Source organism: Equus caballus, chromosome 7 (assembly GCF_041296265.1).
Source record: "Equus caballus isolate H_3958 breed thoroughbred chromosome 7, TB-T2T, whole genome shotgun sequence".
Classification (NCBI taxonomy): Eukaryota; Metazoa; Chordata; class Mammalia; order Perissodactyla; family Equidae; genus Equus; species Equus caballus.
Window position 1 is genome coordinate 77,676,013 of NC_091690.1, and position 15,490 is coordinate 77,691,502.

General features: G+C 47.0%; 1 protein-coding gene across 11 annotated transcripts in view; it reads right to left on the bottom strand.

The window, feature by feature from the left end:
* Positions 1-15,490, bottom strand: part of FHIP1B (FHF complex subunit HOOK interacting protein 1B) — a 23,938-nt gene continuing 8,448 nt past the window's right edge. For 2 of the 11 annotated variants that reach the window (XR_011441078.1, XR_011441079.1), the window contains 11 exons: positions 13,116-13,443; positions 12,360-12,998; positions 11,845-12,003; positions 11,565-11,651; positions 11,191-11,358; positions 7,552-7,631; positions 7,171-7,334; positions 5,952-6,731; positions 3,278-3,479; positions 2,978-3,140; positions 1-523 (listed from right to left, as the gene is read on the bottom strand). Coding sequence is in view for 8 of the 11 variants with exons in the window: in XM_023645891.2 (XP_023501659.1) it covers positions 162-523; positions 2,978-3,140; positions 3,301-3,479; positions 5,952-6,731; positions 7,171-7,334; positions 7,552-7,631; positions 11,191-11,358; positions 11,565-11,651; positions 11,845-12,003; positions 12,360-12,998; positions 13,116-13,253 (2,919 nt within the window). In the remaining 3 variants the exon portion in view is untranslated. The remainder of the gene's footprint in view (positions 524-2,977; positions 3,141-3,277; positions 3,480-5,951; positions 6,732-7,170; positions 7,335-7,551; positions 7,632-11,190; positions 11,359-11,564; positions 11,652-11,844; positions 12,004-12,359; positions 12,999-13,115; positions 13,444-15,490) is intronic. The other 9 variants (XM_023645891.2, XM_023645892.2, XM_023645894.2 and 6 more) reach the window with 5 other exon arrangements.

A 15,490-nucleotide genomic window follows, 5' to 3' on the forward strand; every position in this document is an offset into this window, starting at 1 on the left:
TAGAGATTTCCCTTTTATACATATTGCAACAAGTTCTCCACAAAACATTCATCGGAAATAAATTAAAAAGTCCTCTTGCCACTGCCTCCAAACATAAAAAGGAGCCTGCACCCTGGCCCCAGCCCAGGCCACTCAAGGCTCTGATTGTCCATGGAAGAAAGTTAAGGATTGAGGGGCCCAAAGCCTGAGACGGGAGGGACAGATCCCTCCTCTGCAGTATCCAATAAGAAAGGCGAAGTGACAGCATGGGCCTGGGAGATGGCAGCCAACTCTTTGAGAAACTCAGGGAAAATGACTGCACAGTAGACAGCATTCTTGACTCGTAGAGCCTCACCTTGGCGCTCAGGGGCCCCACCCCGGGGGGGTAGAACCGGAGTTGAAGCCCCAGGGGAGCCCCCACCTAGGCCAAGTCCTGCGCCGTCTCTCCCAGGCTGAAGAACCGACTGTGCCGCCTGCCGGACCCTGGTTGGACTGTGTGCGTGCCGCAGGAGCAACTCCCCCAAGGATGGCCTCCGGCTCTTCACTGGGAACAAACAGGGGTATTATGAAGGGGCTGGGGTCGAGCAAACTCCCTTGTCTGGGAGAGATTTCCCCACCTCCTAGGTTCATGGACTTCTCCACTAGGACTCTAACACCAAAATGCTGCCTGCCCAGCCTTCTTCCCTCTATCCAGTCTCCCCAGCCAGCCAACTATTATCCTCAGTCTTTTCAGTCAGTCAACACTTCAGCCACTTCATTCCCATACAAGATCCCTTCCTTCTCCATGCCCCTTCAGCCTAAGGAATTCTCTCACTACTCCTTCCTCTCCATTCTACCATCACCTAGCTAATTCTCCTCAGTCCAAAACACGCCCTTATTTCTTGCTTTCCATCACCCTCTTGAATTAAGAGTCAATCACTTCTACGTTCCCCCTACCTATCTATAACACCTCACCCACAATACCCATAGGGGCTATATATGCAATCACATTTCAGTGACTTTATCATTTCTCTCATACCCCACTATCCCTCCAAGCTCTGCTCTCCTGTGCTACCACTTCACTTTCCACCAGTCCCCTTTCTATACCCACCGAAGTTACACTCCAACTGGTTGTGGCCAGACAACTTCATGTCAGCTTAGACTCAAATGAACCAGTTAAAATATTGCCCTCTCTCTAATTTTCTTCAAGATTCCTGCCTATAGACCTCAGTCCAATATCTAGGGCCTAGACTCTAGGGATCTAGTCTCTAGATCATGATACGGTTGCCATTCTCTACCTCCAATATTTGCTTCAGAGAGATACTAGACATATCTATTAAATTTGACATTCAGAACGCTTCACAACCAGACTTACCTCCTCTAAACTCTTCTCAAAATTCCCACCACCCTACCCTGCTTTTGCATCCACACCTCTCTGCTCTTCCTGGAACCCTCCAGGCTCTTTCCACACCCATTCTGCCTTAATTTTGCTCTTCCCACTGTTTTCATCCTCGGCCTAATTTCACCATCCCTACCTCTCCGAGAAACTTCTGATTTGCCCTCCACTGACTTCCCATTTTACCACCCTATCACATTGTATTTTAATAACTTGTTTACATGTCTTCTACCTCATATACTAATCTGAGAGCTTAAGGGCTCAGACTCTGATTTTTTACCTTTGTATCCCTGGGCCCTCCATAGTGAACACAGTACTAGGACTGTGGAAGCAAGAAATATTCGCAGTACTGGATCATGAGGAAATCATGCTAAGAACTCCAGGTGGGTCTTCACAGCTGTATAATAACCCTTCCAGTCCTCTCTTCCCAAACCATACACTTTCTCCTTAAGTCCCCATCTCACCTCTGCTGTCTTGCTCTCAGCATATTATTTTGCCTCCTACTTTGATTAGCAAATAAAAGATGACTTCAATTCCCTAACCTTCCCCTCCACACCTCACAACCCCATTGATACATATCATTTCCTCCCTTGATATCTCACTTGCCTCAAAAGGGGAAGAAACAACTCTTCCTGTCCAAAGTTAATCCCTTCCTGGTGTTCTGGATCCCACTACTTCCACCACCTCTGGGACCTTGCACTTTGGTTATAACATTCCTCTAGTCACGCTCTAGACTGCCAGCTCTTTGAAATTTGAGATCCACACATCTGTACTTCCCTGAGTCCCCTATACCAAAGACAATGCCTAGCATATATGGCAAGTGCTCAGATACTGGTTGATGAAAGCTTAAATTTAAAACTTCATGGTCATATTTAACTCTTCCTTCTTCCTTATACTCCACAACCACTTGCCAAATTCTGCCAATACTTCCTTTCCATTTCCACCTTATCATATTCTTCCTATTTCCACTATTCTAATTCAAGCCTTACAGGTCACATCTGCATTAGGGCAGAAGCCTCCTGACTGCTCTTCGTGATTCCATGTTCTCCTAGTTCCAATTCACCTAGCACATGAATTAACACACTAATCTCTCCACTCCCAGATCTAAGAACCACCAATGGTTTCTCACTGCCGAAAAAAAGGCACAACTTCTACTTTGAGAACCTTCTGCTCTGGCCAGACCTTTCCAGCCTTCCTGCCAACTGTTCCACCACCTTCCAAATCCCCTGCTCCAACTAAATAATTAATGCTGGCCCCTAAAAAAAAGAATAAAGCCATCCCACTCCTTTGTCCTACCCAATTCCTACCTATTTCTCAAGGCCCATGCCAAACGCCATGTCCTTAACCAAGCTGTAATAATATCTCAACCTAGAGACTACTCTGTCCCCTTGCCTATCCCCAACTCCTAGAGCAATTTTTGTGGGTACTGCTAATTTGGCTCTTATACATGGACAGAACTATGTTTTATCCTCTGACCAGAAGCCGGAGGACAAACACCAAGACTCAATTTTCTGTACTCCTCAGTTCCCAGCACAAGGCTTCACCCTTAGTAAGAGCTCAATTAACTTGGGTTAACTAGCTGTCTAAGGAGGGTAGGGAGAGGAGTGGTGGGGTAGGCCTCACCTAGGGGATCAGAGCGGCGGGGGGCAGGTCCTGCTGCAGGGCCCTCAGCCCAGTCCAACTTGCCACGGGCAATGAGGTACTTCTTGGCTTTGGATAGCAGTGCTGGGAAGTCCTCCTGGGAGGCCGCAAAGCTCTCAATCTTATTCTTCACAGAGCCCAGCACCTATGAAGCACAACATCATGACATTTCTGGGTGGCTCTAGACTGCCAAAGTCCTTTCTAGTCCCACTGGGCCTGTTCCCAGCACCCTCAAGGGCCGCTCCAACTGCGGGCCTGGCCCACCATGGAGCCTGGACGCACCCATGCATGCATGCATCGCACACCTGCAGCAGGGACTTGACACTGGGCTGGAAGACCATGTTGGTGTTGAGCAGGAAAGAGCGGAGCAGGGGCTGGGGGTGACAGGCCAGCTGGGCCACCAGCCCCGTCAGCAGGAAGTTGACATAGACGGAGTTCTGCAGCATGTTCTCAAGTTTGGCAAAGAGCACAGCCATGAAGGGGCCTGGGGGTTGGGCACAAGGATACAAGGCCTGAACACAATGCACAACGCACGCATTCCTCCCCAAACAAGAGATGCCCTCCCCCACTAGATGACAATTATTTGTATGTCAGTCTCTGAGTATATTTAAATATCTTGTGATCACCTATTCTACAGGAGATAAAATGGCAGACACCACACGGACCCACAAGAGTTCAGATGCCAGTTTCACACATGCTCAAGCTGAAGAGTCAGATTGTAGGCTCTGGAGTCGGACAGACCTAGTTTCATATTTCAACTTTACCCTTTACTAGTTAAGTTACTAGGTAAATCAAAACTCTCAGGCATAATTTCCTACTTGATAAAATAAGAAATATACCTACCTCATGAGGTTATTAAGAGAATCAAAGAGATATTGATATAAAGCATTTAGCCGCAGATCTAGCAAATTATTCAATAACAACTATAAGCTACATAATATTTCTCAGTTTTTTAAAAAGTTTCACCCAAGAGGCACAACAGAAGAAAGAACAAATAAGAAAGTGATTAGGACCAAAAGAAGAATCAGGTTACACCCAAGACAGAGGATAATACTAGACCCAGGTCAGAAAGAAAGCATAGCAAAAGTAAAGAAGGTGACTATATGGGCCAATTTAAGTTAGGAGAGAAATCTTTGGAGAACCAAAGAAGAAATCAGCTCTATTTAGGAGATGGGAACCAGGAAGGAAGAACAGAATCTATTGGAAAAAAAGAGTTTTTAATTCAGGGCCAGAGAAAACTGATTCGGGGCAGATTCTTTGATGAGGGGAGAAGACAACAGAAGGGATTTGAATGGTCTACTGGGAGAATTGGCCTCAACTGAGCCAGATCACCAGCACTAAGACTCTAGAACCATTACAGTCTGTCTAATCAGGGAGATCAGGGATTTGTGGGGGAAAGGGAGTGTACCTAAGATGTGCACTATGAATTGAGACAGGAGAACAACGAAGGGCAAGGGGCAATGAATCCTGAAAAAAATCTTAGAACATTCTCCATTCTAGATGGACATGACTATCCTTAGCTCCAAAACAACTCTAGCTTAACAGGGTCCTAAGATACCCCACAACTTTGTCCTCTGTTCCCTTCATTTTCTGGGACTTTCTTGCAAGAGAAAATTCAAAAAGCTCAGATGAGTTTACAAAGAAGAAAAAGGACAGAGCTTTAATTAATGCTTTAAGCATGTGGTAAAACCTGTACACCACCTTCTAGTGGTACTGAGCAGGAAGGAACATTGCAAAGGCTAAATAAATGGGAAGATATTTTCTGTAGTCTGCAAGAGGGAGTTGTCATGACTCCAGGGCAGAAATCCTGATGCTGTGCAAAACAGGATGGCAGCATATCCCAGGCCCAGTTAGGACATGTACTGATCAAGGCATGATAACTTGACTACAAACAATTGGAAGACGGGTGGTTGCCTTAGTCAACTTATATCTGCCATGTACCCAAGAGATAATAATCCTAGTAAAAAGGTACCACATGCTGAGTTCTCACAAGGTACCAGCAGCATAGTAAGTAATTTACATGCGTCAATGACATAGATGGTAGGCTAACTCAAGGTACGTCTAACTCAAAACACTATACTGCTTCCCAGAAGTGTTTTGTTTTTTGTTTTTTGCCCCCTAGAGCAGGGTATGGAGCAAGAATAAGAGCGAGATGAGGGCTGGGATAGGTAGAGTTGGCTCTCAAACAAAAACAAAGAAGAGTTAAGCCCAGCAGTTCGGGTCAGGTCCAGCTCCAGGGTCTTTTGAAGAGACCAAAAGATCCCAACTGAGGAGCTCAGGACCATGCTTTGTCATTTGCCCTGAAAGAGGTACTTCACTCTGTCTCCAGTCCTTACCACTAACTATAAATCCTTAAGAAAGTCTTACTGGGCAGCCACAGCAACCAACAAGGACAAGGAACAGGAGAAACTCGAAACTGAGTCCTTCTCTGAAGAGGCTAGGAAAAAGGAGGCCAGGGCTGAGTAGGGGAAGAACACCAGAAGAGCTGATCCTGGGCCACAAAAGAGTCGACAGGAGACCCAATACCTAGACAGTTATACTGGTAGAAACAACATAGAACAGCATGGTTTACAGGTGCCTCACGTACAGGATAGCACATATGTCTTCCATGTTTCAGATATATTGCTGTGATTCACCATGGAACACCAAACACAAAATATCTTGATCACAAATCCCAGGAAATGGCCAGACTGGGGAAGAGGAGGAACATGCACATAGGATAAACACACAAGGCTCAGACATAAGTCAATACTCAAACCAGCACAAGCATGAAAGACATAGACGGACAGACACAAGTATGACATTATATGTACCTGGAAGGGACCCAAGCAAAACGGATGAGAAGCTAGGCAAGTACACAGAAATGACATAGCCAAGAAGTCTCAGAAACCAGCACAAACATGTCGAGAACATGCAAAGAGGACACAAAGGAGATGGCCTAGGCTAAGTAGCTTACCAGTGAAGGGTTGGCTTGGCAGCTGGTTGAGAGTCCGCAAAGGGCTGCTGAGGAAGGGGCCAGGGGGCTCAGGGGGACAGGTGAAGCTCTCGTAGGCCTCCTCCTCCTCAAGAGGTAGTGGAGGCTCTAGGGGGGGCCCTGAGCCAGCTCCCCCATTGCTCAGTGCCACCTCCAGCTCCCGGAGCTCCTGCCCAAAGCCCTCTAGTCCTGCCATGCCCTCGGAGGTGCACTCTAGCAGTTCCCCAGCTCCCTCCTGCGGCACCCGACGAACCTTCTTGGCCCCCTCAGGCCATGGTCCTGGTACCCCATTGAGCTGGGGAGGGGACAGGTGGCCAGGGCCCTCCCCTGCACCCCCAGCCAGCCCCTCACTCCCCAGCTCTTCCTCCTCCCCATCCCCCACATTGTCCCTGCCCTCCTCAGACAGTAGACTGCGTTTCTTAGTCCGGGAGCCAATAGGACTGGGCTCAGGAGGGGGCCGCTCGCCATCATAGGGGGCAGACCAGGTACGGCAGGCTCGGACACAGCGGTCCACACCACGGCGCGCCTCACGCAGATACTCCAGGTAATTGTCTTCCAGCTCACCAGGCTCCTCTGCAGGGCTGGGCCGTCGCCCAGGGCTGGAGGCTGGGGATGCAGCAAGCCCTGGTGAGTGAGGGGCTGGGGCTGGCGCCTCGGAGCCACTCATGCTCTGCTGTCGCAGGAAGAGGGCCAGACGAGATGGTGTGGAGGGCCGGGGCACTGTCACCACAGAAGAGGAGTCAACACTTGGGCTTCCGGGGCCTGTAAAGGGGGAAAAAAATAAGAGGAATCAAAGAGACAGAGGTCCAGAAGGAGGGACAAGACATCTCGGGAGACTAAGAGAGAAGACAATGAAGCAGAAGAAACACGGGACCTATTCAGACAGCTGACTCTCCACCCTCCAAATTAAACTTTTCTTCATTCACCACCCTCTCTCACTACCACCGCCATCAAAGAAACAATGGAAACAAGAAGAGTATGGGACTAGAGTGAAGAAGACAGCTTGGCTCAGAAGCCAAATTTCTTTGGTGGAGTAAAGGATCCACCTCATAAGACCCCTCATCAACCTCCCCAAAGAGAGAATGCCATTTACAGCCACCCCCATCCCCTCACCCTAGCCCCACTTTCTTGCTAGGCTCCCTGAAAACCCATGCCATACTCGTGGTGTCCTCCCTTCTCCCTGCCTCTCTGCTAGGCCCACCTCGTGCCCACGAGGCATGCTCTGGATGGGGTGGGCTGGGGGCATGGTGCCGACAACAGCGTGGGATTAAGGAGAGAAATTTGTCAGCTGCTCGTCCATACAGGTCCACATCACGCACAGCTGGCTTCTGGCTCAGCATCACATGGTTACACGGGACAAGATACCTGAGAATGACAGCAGAAAAGGGATACATGATAGATCAGGAAGGAAGGACAGGGCGTGCAAGAACATCAGGCCAATGGAACTATATGGCTAAGCCATGCTCCAAGAGGAAAACACATGAGTAATCCCAACACTACCCATCTCCCCAGCAATGCACAAGGCCCAGAGGGCCCTGATGGTTCAGGATCAGCCATCCCTCAGCCCTGCCCCCACAGGTACCTGAGAACCAGCTGCAGCAGGACATCCTCACAGCTGAGGTTCAGTAGGGTCCTGAAGAGACTCAGAGAGACCATGCAGAGCTGGGGGGTGGGGGAGGAGGGAGGGAGTCACCATAAGAGCTCTCTACCTCCAAGATGTTTACCAAATGGGAACCCCCCAGCCCCAGACCCAACCAACCATTCCTAGAGGAACAATGTGCACAGGACTTGGCACATAATTGTCATTCAAGTATTAAATGAATGATCACATGATCTTTGTGGGCAAGACTTCACTATTCAGACAGGAATGAACCATGTGTCAGATTCAGTGTATTTCTACAGACCATATACATGTCAGAAGACTCTTTGGCTACATATACCTGTTAGCAGAGATTCCAGCAATGCTAAAATGGAATGAATATCCACAAAAAGAGACCCTAGAAAATACTGGGACTGGGTGAATGACTAACAGGAGACAACAGCAATGGGATAACTAAGTGAAAGGCCATCAGCAGAGACTGTAGCAGCACAGTAACTGAATGCCTATCAACAAGAAACCAGAGGGAACCTGGAAGAATCCCAGAGGGGAAATGGGTAGGGCTATGAATATGGCATCTGAGTCACCTCTCCAACATCACTGTATCTCTCAGAAGGCAAGATAAAGAAAAACTCAAGGGCAGCTGACAGGAAAAGGAAAAAGTATGTGGGTCCAGAACAGGGGAAACCTCTTGTTTTAGAAAAGGAAGAAGGGTGGTTTGTCCCTAGCTAAGCCAAGAGAACAGACACACGTAAGCTCTTCCTCATGCCTCTAAATCCCCATGCACTTTCTCTATACTTCCCTTATGGCAAGTATACCCTGAACTCCCTGAAGGCAACTAGTGGGTCTTAGTCTATGGTACTGCCTGCACAGTCCAGGTGCTCATCATTTGCTACATGATTGTGGAAGAATTTCCCATAGTGAGAAAGAGCTGAGACAGCAGTTCACAGTTAAGACAGCATGAATGTTCAGCAGGTTTACCCTAAATGACCATTTTAAATGGCAATGAAAAAATTCAGATTCACTGAAAGGTCGTATGGTAGGTAGAAAAATGGTCCCTGCAAAGATGTCTAGGTCCTGATCTCCAGAACCTATGAACATTTTACCTTATATGGCAGAAAGGACTTTGCAGATATGATTAAGGTTAAGGAATTTGAGATGAGAAAAGTATCCTGAATTATGCAGGTGGGCCCAATCAAATCACACTAGTTCTTAAAAGTGGAGAACCTTTTCCAGCTGGGTCAAAAAGAAGGAAAAGCGACGCGAAGCATGAGAGGGACTCAATCCACCAACAATGGCTTTGAAGACGGAAGAAGGAGGCCACAAGCCAAGGATTTGGTTGGCCTCTAGAAGCTGGGAATGATCCTCAGCCAACAGCCAGCAAGAAAATGGAAATCTCAGTCCTGTAACTGGAACGAAATAAATTCTACCAATAACCCAAAAGCAAGGAAATGTTCTCCTAGCCTTGAGAAAGGAACACAGGCCTGCTGACACTTTGATTTTAGCCTAGTGAGATCTACATCAGACATAAGATGTACAGAACTATAAGATAATAAATTTATGTTGTTTTAAGCCAGTATGTATGTGGTAATTTGTTATGACAGCAACAGGAAACTAATACAGACAGACAGGCAGACAGACTAGCTAGCCAGCATGATTCACTTTAAGCCACAAAAGACAGGCTAAGAAGTTACAAAGTCAGGCCAACAGAATCAAACTTCAAAGGGCCAGACAGTGGAAAGGAAAGTATCTGCAAGTTTAACACGAGCATCCTGGAATCAGAAGAAATCTGGTTTCTCCAAGAACCAGGAACCAAGCAGAAATACCCCAAGAACAAAAGGCTCCTGACACCAGAGGACCAAATGAGACTAATAGAAATAAATGCTAACAACAATGAGGGAGAATCAAAGAAGTTAGGATAAGATTAAGACAAAAGCAAGATGGATAGAGCCCAGCACTGGAAAAAATCAACCTCAAGAAGGAAATCAAGTGTCCCAAAACATTAGCAGGGCATTCCAAGAGGTGAAACAGACATAAGACCATGGTCTAACTTCAGCATAAGGAGAAATAAAACTTTTTTAATATCTTTGTAAAATTAAAGCTTTGACATCTATTACCTATTGGTTTACATCAATAATTCTTAACCCAGGGCATGTATCATAATTACTTTTTAGAACACAGTAAAAATAGACATGCCCTAGGCCTACTCCCAATGATTGTTAACTCAAGAGAGCTAATGCAGAGCTTAGAATCTGTTGTACTTGTTTTCATTTTCAAATTCTCAAGTGTACACCTGGTTCAGAAACACTGGTCTAATCAGAGTCAGTCTGGAATATACCCTAACTTAGCTATTCAGAAAGCTCACCTATACAAAACATAACTATCTAGAATCTCACCTACCTTGAACCCTACCACCAGGCACCTCAATGATCTAGAATAGTTTTCCACAACACTTAGTGATTCAAGAACTTCTATTTTAAACACAAGGACCCAGGGAACTTCACGTATTTGTAATAAAAGAAGGAAACAAAAATGGTTCCAGAGCCAAAATAAATGCCATAAAGTCCATGGCTAAACTAATGCTTTACTCCCCTAGAAAGTCTTCAGGTCTTTATTACTTGGAGACTACTTACTCCTATTTCATTTCTGCTGTTAAAATCCAACCTTCTTACTATGGTCTACAAGGCCATGCATGAGCTGAATCTTACCTACCTCTCTACTTTCATCTCATTCCCTTCTCCCTCTTGCTCACTACACCTTCAGTTACACTGGTCTTTCACCACCTCAAAACACTAAGCTCTTCCCCATCTGATATCCTCTGCATGTTGCTCCCTCTGCCTGGACTGTTCTTTCACTTGCTCTTCAATAGGCTAACCTCAAGACCTTTAGGTCGCAGCTCAATGTCACCTCCTCAGAGAGGTTTCTGCAACCACCCTATTATTGTCTAAGCACTCTGTTTGGGTTTTCATAAAAATAACCAGAATTTTCAATTTTTATTAATGTGTGTGCTTGTCTACCTCCTCTATAAAGGAAGCTCCATGAAGTCAGCAACCATGTCTATCTTGTTTACCAGTATGTACCCAGTTACAAGAAAAAAGTACGGCACAGAGTAAACATTCAATAAAATGTTCAGGAGGAAGGAATGAAAGTAGGCAGATGGGAAAATGGGTGCCCCAAGTTATAGCAGTTCAAATGTGGCAAATCCAAAGGGCAGAAAAGATAAGCACACCCATAGCAGCTGGATCACCTATCAAAGCATACACAAAACCTGAAGAAGTGATCTCGAGTCATCCAGGCAAGGCCACAGAGCGATATACAGTTGAAGAGAACCTCAAGCCTATGCAACATTACGAGTATAGCACAATAGCAAAACCTATAGTCATCATGAACACCCAACGTCATCCAGAAAAGGTAACTATGCTCCAGATTCATATATTACAAAGCAGGGGAATAGATTAAAATGCAAAGTGGTTAAAAATTTAACGCTAGAAAGTAAATGCAACCTAACTTTAAGTGATTGCTGGAGACAAAGACTAAAGGAGGGCAGAAACACCCTCCCAGAACAAAGGTCAGAGAGAGAAGATGGCTCACCCAGGTAAGCCAGGACAGACATAGGGGCCATACCCGGGAGTTGCTGCCAATACGGGCAACGAGGGTGTCAAGGATGGTGTGGGTGTCATGCCGGTGTAACAGCAGGAATCGCAGGAAGGTACGGAGCAAGGCAGGCTCTGAGATACTCCGTAGGAAAAGTTCCAGATAGGCGGTACTGGCGATCATCTCCTCCACAGAGGTCTGGACGAAGGGAAGGGAAAGTTTGGAAATTTAGGGCTTCCCTGTACATACAGTGCATCATTTTCCCTGAGTTCTAAGGAGGAACCAGGAGCAGACAGGGAAGAAGGGAGGAGTACCCAGTCCACTGCCTCCCACATTGGTCCTGGCATTGAGATTAGCACCCCTCAGCCTAGCCCCTAATCTGTCTTGCCACCCATAACTCTCACCTTGTGCAGGGCAGGGCCCATGACAGGCACCAGGAATCCATTATGGATATAATCAACCAGCTGCTTCTGCACCAGAGGGTGCGCCACCTGTAGGGGCATAAGAAAGAGGAAGGTGGATTGTGAGGGGGACCACTGTCTAGAAGGGAATACAATGGTACAACATAAGTAGGCACACTACCCCCAAGATGGCACGATAGCGTAACTCCAGGGAATGCACCCCTTCCCACCCCATGTCCCCGGAATGACCAAGGGCCAGGCCTCCTGGGAACTCCAGTCCCACCTGAATGACTGCATTGCAGAACTCTAGGGAACTCATGAAGAGCGCAAGGGCTGGCACTCCCAGCCAGTCCTCTCGTCGCAGGCAGTGCCAATCATCCCCTGGAACCTCAATCTTTCGGGGCAGTGAGGAGTACAGGGCACTCAGCCCTGTGGCCAGCACCTAGGGGCCATCCCCAAGGATAGGTTACCAAAAGCTCAGACAATATAAAAAGGGGGAACAGGGGAGTTATTAACCCAGAGTTTTGATGGGAGTAGGGGGAAGAGCTATTACCAGAGCAGGCATTTAGTTAGCCAGTGTGATGGTGGAACACTGGCCCATGAAGAGCCTTAGTACCTGCTCTATCCAGCTAAGCCTATGTTTTGTCCCCATACAACTCAAGGTGCCGCTTTCAAACCCAGCACACTACTTCCTGAAGGAGAGGGCCCTATTACACAGCCCTTCCACATCTCTTGGATAGAAAATGTTGTCCAGTACCTACACACCACACCCTACCCCCCACCCCAGGAGGTGCTGACCGGGCAGAAATAAGAGTGATCTGCGATGTAGCGGCCCACAGTGGGGCTCCCCGCTGACAGAGCCATGAGCAGGAGTAGGGCATCACGGGCCTGCTGGCCCAGAGCACCCTCTCGATGGACGAAGGGGACAAGGCGAGAAAAGAGGAGAAGACGGGGGGCAGCTCCAGGCTCAGGAGGTGGCTGCAGGAAGAATTCGAGCAATGAAGGCTCCCGGGCCAGACACACACACAGCTGGCTGAGAAGTAGCACCAGGCCTTCATCCAGTGCTGGGCTACTGGGCACACGGCGGCCACAGGCATCCAGCAAGGTCAGCAGAGCCTCACGAACTGGACCATGCCGCAAGAGTGGCTGACGAGCTTCACTCACTAGCATCTCAAATAGTTTCAGTTGCTCAGCCCGCCTTTCCTCAACCCCATCCCCAAGCTCATCCCACTGAAGCTGCCATGCCAACACACGGGTTAGCAGATCCTCGCGCAGAGCAAACTCCAGCAGAGGCCCAGGGGCTGTGGGGGCTGAGGGGACTGCACGGTCCTCTGCCAGCAATGTCAACATCTGGTAAGTGTGGTTGCGCACAGCACTGAGATCATCGGCACCCCCAGGAGCTGCCCGAGGGCCTTGCCGCTCCAGGATTCGCACAACCTAGGGAAATAAGACAAAAGACAGAAATAATCTAAGATGATAAGGTGACTAAATAGGATGGTGAGAGAACACAGAAAGTTAGGAGGACTTGGGCAGCCAGTAGACTAGGCCTTCTACCTGGGACCAGTGATTCTTGAAGACCATGAGGCAGGTCTCAGGGTCAGCCATGACAGGGGTCTGAGGACTGGCCCCTTGAGGTACACGGTGCCCAGGGCCCCGGGAGGCCAGTCTGCTCAGCCAGTTCATCCTCTCCATGAGGAAGGCTGGGCAGAGCCAGCGGCCAAAGGGCCAAACTCTGAGAATTTGCCAGCTGGAGGCTTTCTCCACTTGTGTCTCTAGTCTGCTTCATCTGGTCTGTAGGAGCCAGTAGCTGGCCATGGAGCCAGAAGATACACCAGGCTGGAATAGCAAGCCCAGAGGTCACTGTTCAGTCCAGATTTGCAATCTAATTCAAAGAGAGAGAATGGAAAAGATCAACAAAAGTTTGCCTCTCTCCACTCCCCAGCAAGAAGAACTCAGAAACACCACTCCACTGAAAACTCCACATACACAAGCACACACAGAGTCAGCATCTTAAACCTAACACGTCTAAAACAGAACTCGTTTCTACCATCAAACGTGTTACTCCCTCAGACTTCTCCATCTCAATAAATGATATAACATTCACCTACGTGCTCAAGCCAAAAACCTGGGCAACATCCTTGTTTCTTCTTTCCTTATTTCTAATATCCAGTTCATTAGCAAACTCTATCACCTCTACCCTCAAAACATGTCTTGCTATCGCAATAGCTTTCAATCTAATCTCCATGTTTCTAGTCTTGCCCCCGAGAGTCTATTCTCCACACAACACCCAGAGTGATATTTTTAAAACCTAAATTATATCACAGCTCTCCTCTGCTGAATACCCTGCAATGATTTCCCATCACAGCAATAATCCAAATCCCTTACTTTGGCCTATATGGCCCATATAATGTAATCTATAAAACCTCCTACCATCCCCCTTCTCATTCACACTTTACTCACACAGGCCTTCTTGAATACTTTCGGTTCCCTCTGCCTATAACGCTCTTCTCCTGATCTTCACATTGCTTGCATCACTCAGTTCTCCTCAAATGCCATCGCCTCAGAGGCCTTACTTAACATTCTATCTAAATAGCACATCTTCCCACCTTCACTCTCTAGCTTCCTAATCCTACTTTCTTCTTAGCAGTCACTACATGAAATTATTTGTCTATCTTCCTCACTAGAATGTAAGCTCATTGAGGGCAGGGTTTGTCTGTTTTATTTACTGTTGTATCCCTAGTACCCAGAACAGTGCCTAGGGACTCAATAAATATTTGCTGAATGTGTGAATGCTTAAGTGAATGAAAGAATGAATGATCAAACAAAAAAACAAATAAGAAACCAAGTCTTGATCTGACTCCAGACCTCCGGGACTATTGAGGAAGAATTTTTTTTCTACCTATCACAGGTCCCTCCCCAGGAGCCCACCCAGTAAGAAATGAGCTAAGAGACTTTTAACTGGATAAACACTCTTAAGAGGTGGAAATCCAGAGCCAACCAAAAAAGCAGATCAATTTTCATTCTAGCAAAGAACACCTAGACGCACTCCCATATAACACACATATACTCCACTCCTATCAGATACATCCAACACTCACCCCCAGGGACATGACATGACACCCTCACTAAAGAAAGGGAAAAAGTACCAAAATAGCTGTTGGCCTAGGTAGGCCATGGCTCACAGTTCCTTCTCCAACACACACACCACCCACTCAGCAGTATTGTCTATCACGAGTGTCAAAATTTCAGAGGAAAGGTGTGGTTCAGTTGTCCTTCCTCTTTATTCTCAACAAGGGCTAAAGGAACCCAGAGACCTGGCAACAGTCCCACACTTTGCCCTCGGGTTATATTAACTACCACCCCCTTCCACCCAGATAATCTCTCTCACCATTACCAGCTCACAGCTAAAGAAAGATAGCAACTATGCTTAAGGAAATCTTCTGTAGAACAGGAGACAATCTTATACAGCATGGGGCCAGTCCTAAAGAGCAGGCAGGGCTCAGTCAATGATTAACTCAATGTACATCCATACTAATAAAGTACTGGGCTAAGTAAGCATTGGAAATATGAAGATGGATAAAAACAGTTGGGAGGGGGGAGCATAAACAAAAACTCCAATAAACATATAAACAGAGGTCTTCACAAAAGTGTCACAGGGGCACAAAGGAAAGTAACTTTCTGCCTGGTAGACTCTAAGAGGATTCCAGAAAGGAGGTGATATCTGACTTAAATCTTTAACAATGAGATATTGGCCACGTAGAGAGCAGAGGGAAAAGCCTTTTTCATATTAAAAACAGTATGTACAAAAATATGGCACTGTGAAAGAGCATGACAAATTTGAAGAAGTTGCAAGTTCAGTGTGGCTTAATCACAGACTATTTAGAGAAGAGGGATATGATACTGAGTTGAAGGGTAAATATGGGTGAAGG